Raw genomic sequence first — 3,084 nt, forward strand, 5'->3', positions numbered from 1 at the left:
CTTATTTGCGTCCTCGGCCCCGGTTGCCTCCCCCGGTTCCTTTTCCTCCCCCGCGACTGCTACTGCGGTTCCCTCTGGGGGTGGCGTCCGGTTGCCAGAACTGCTGAACAGCTTCCGCCGGACTCCTCCGCCTGTTCCGGCCGGCGAGCTGGGTGGCGTACTTGATTGCCTGCACCTGCTGTCGACGGAAGGCCTGGCGGCCTGCGGAACTGTACGCGGCGGGGGCGTCAATGTAAGCTAACAAAACCTCCGGATCAGCGACCCCGGTGGCCCCCTGTTTGCCGGCGAGTACCTCGTAGCGGGACGCGGCCAATTCGTATACTCCAAAGGTGCAGAGCTGGGCGTCGGATACCGATACGATGGCCTGGCGGATTGTACGGACTGCTTCGGGGTCGGCGTCGTCGGGGATCTTCTCGACTGACTCGATGAGGTCCTCGGCAGCCTGGCTGGGCGTGTTGGAGGCGTGTGTGTGGTACGCAGCGGACGCGTAGAGGCCGGCGGCCTCCTTCGTTCTCCCGGTGCTGGTCCCGGGTGCGCAAAAAGTCTTGAAGTGTGCGACGCTCTCTGGCTCAAAGCCAACTGGGTAGCTCGGTTCGAAGCGCGCGGGGACTTCGAAGCGTGGACGGACGACGGCACCCCGGCGAGCCTCGTACCACTTCGGAGTGAAGGCCTGGGGACCGTAGAGAGCCTCGTTCGGATCGTCGGAGTCCGGGTCTTCGTTTTCAGGGTCCTCTGGAGGTTCCTGCTCTTGGCCCTCAGCTGCGGGGAGTGAAGCGGCGGCCCCTCCAGCTCGTGCCGCGGCTTGGGCGGCGAGATTGGCGGTCGGAGGGCCAGCCGCACGGGGATTCTCGACGGCGGCGGTGACGGCAGTGGTGTCGGCCCCAGTGGCGCCGGTGTTTTCGGGGGCAGGCGGCGGGCCGGGGAGGACTGGAGCTGGGTTATCATTAGCCTGATTGGCGAGGGCTTCGTGGATCTTTCGTGCGACGATATCGCTAATCGCGGCCGCAGTGGCCGCGGCCGCGTCTAAGGCAGGCGGCGCCGACGGGCCGGCGCGCTCTTCGCTCGGCGGGACCGGTGGCGGTACTTCTCCTGACATTCCTAGCCGACGTGATCGGCCTAGGCAGTGCGTCGAACCTCCGAGCGGGCTGCACGGGGAATAGCTTCTCTCAGAGAAGCGGATGACGGGCTCTTCCAGTTCGCCTCCTGCGCGCCGACGGCAAGAGAATGCACTGCCCAGCCAAGCCGTCCTCTTTTCCACGTGTACAGCGTGCACCCGTGTCCAAGAGTAGGCGCGCAGGCATCACGCGGCGTAGGTCATTACATAGTGATCCGTGGATACCTGACCGAAAAATGTTCCGTTCAAAACAAAAAACTTCCCCCAGACCGTTATTTTGCAAATCATATAAAGTAACGAACTTTCACATCGAACCCTTAATTATTTCGAAAAATACGATCACTTCGGCTACTGTAGAGGGGGCAAAATCTATTGAGCACAAGCCCGTTACATAGAAATAGGATATAAAGAACTTTTGTTGCCATTAGAATTGCTCTTTTCCTCCTTCTCGACATAGACGAGACACAAATAAGACCCAACGCAACCACAAAATGCCAAAAGGGAAAAAATTGGCCCCTTTTCAACAAGGTCAAGTCCTTGCCTTGCACAATGAAAATGTTTCTCAAAAAGAAATTGCACGACGGGTGAAGAAGTCCCGCAAAGCCATCCAAACCTTTTTAAAAGTACCACAGGTGTACAACGAAAAGCACGCCGGTGGGCGTCCGCCCAAAATGACCCCTGCAGAGTCTCGTCGGCTTCTGCGTGAGGCCTCGAAGGGGGAAAAAAGCGCTGAAACATTAAGAAGGGAGCTAGAATTGCCGGTTTCTAAGCGCAGGGCACAGCAGATTTTATCAACGAGCCCTCTCCTACAGTATCAGACGGCAAAAATAGCGCCTCAATTGACTCCAAGGCATAGAACAGTGCGTGTAAAGTGGGCAAAGGAAAGAGCAGGATGGAACATGCAGAAATGGGGACAGGTCATCTTTTCAAACGAAAAGAAATTCAATCTCGATGGTCCTGACGGGCTGTCCTACTACTGGCACGACTTGCCAAAGGAGGGAAAGGTTTTGTCTCGTCGACAGATGGGAAGTGGCTCTTAATGATATGGCGGGCATTTTCTGAACTTGGTACTTCAAATTTAGCGATAAATGCTGGTATGCAGAACTCTACCAAGTGCACTACGACGCTTACTAACTATTTGCTGCCTTTTGCAGAAAGAATGCACGGCAATGGATGGGTATTTCAGCTGGATAATGCCTCTATCCATAGGTCTAAGGTAACGGAGGCATGGTTTATTGCTAACAATATTAACTTAATGAGCTGGCCCGCGCAAAGTCCCGACCTCAATCCCATTGAGAACGTTTGGGGAGTGCTCGCGCGGGCTGTCTACGCTGGTTGTCGTCAATATAACACAGTTGACGATCTAAAATCTGCAGTTCTTGAAGAATGGTCGAAATTGGACCGTAAGTATCTGTATGGGCTTGTGAAGAGCATGCACAAGCGCTGCTTAGATGTCATCGAAGCTGGCGGCGGTAAGAAATCTTACTAGCCACTTGTAATCCTTCCGTTGGTGCGCTTTTCGTTTCAATGCTCTATAGTTCTTACACCCTCTACAGTAGCCGAAGTAGAGATAGATTTCAAAATAATAAAGGGATCAATGCGAAGTTTTGCTCTTTTATATGCAACATAGAATCAATGCTTTTGAGCAGTTTTTCCATTTGAATGGAACTTTGGGCACCCCAATGCATTCACCATTTGGGGGTGCTCTTTAGTTTTTTTCGTGCACTGTACCCTATGTCGGTGGCACTGACGTAGGGTAGCACTATATCACTGACTCAGTGGGCCGAAAAAAGCACTATATCGAACCAGGCACTGTAAGATAATGAGATTTACGGCTTTTTGCAGCCACTTCCTTGCATCACTGCTCAGAAAGACCGCTCGCAGGACGCCATCACTCATAATGTGAAGTACTTGGCCTCTTCACTACAGACTATGTTATTAGTAACTGCCGAGCTTTCGCATTGACTTCT

At 53.9% G+C, this 3,084-nt stretch overlaps 2 protein-coding genes across 2 annotated transcripts; both read left to right on the plus strand.

Moving 5' to 3' along the window:
- The first annotated feature begins 1,605 nt into the window (after positions 1–1,605).
- Positions 1,606–2,154, plus strand: CHC_T00001150001 (hypothetical protein). The gene has a single exon (XM_005718414.1). The coding sequence runs from the start codon at positions 1,606–1,608 to the stop codon at positions 2,152–2,154; it is 549 nt and encodes a 182-aa protein (XP_005718471.1).
- Positions 2,155–2,210: 56 nt separating this feature from the next.
- Positions 2,211–2,603, plus strand: CHC_T00001151001 (hypothetical protein). The gene has a single exon (XM_005718415.1). The coding sequence runs from the start codon at positions 2,211–2,213 to the stop codon at positions 2,601–2,603; it is 393 nt and encodes a 130-aa protein (XP_005718472.1).
- Positions 2,604–3,084: the final 481 nt, after the last annotated feature.

This window comes from Chondrus crispus, genomic scaffold (genome assembly GCF_000350225.1).
Source record: "Chondrus crispus Stackhouse genomic scaffold, scaffold_401, whole genome shotgun sequence".
In the NCBI taxonomy this organism is placed as follows: Eukaryota; Rhodophyta; class Florideophyceae; order Gigartinales; family Gigartinaceae; genus Chondrus; species Chondrus crispus.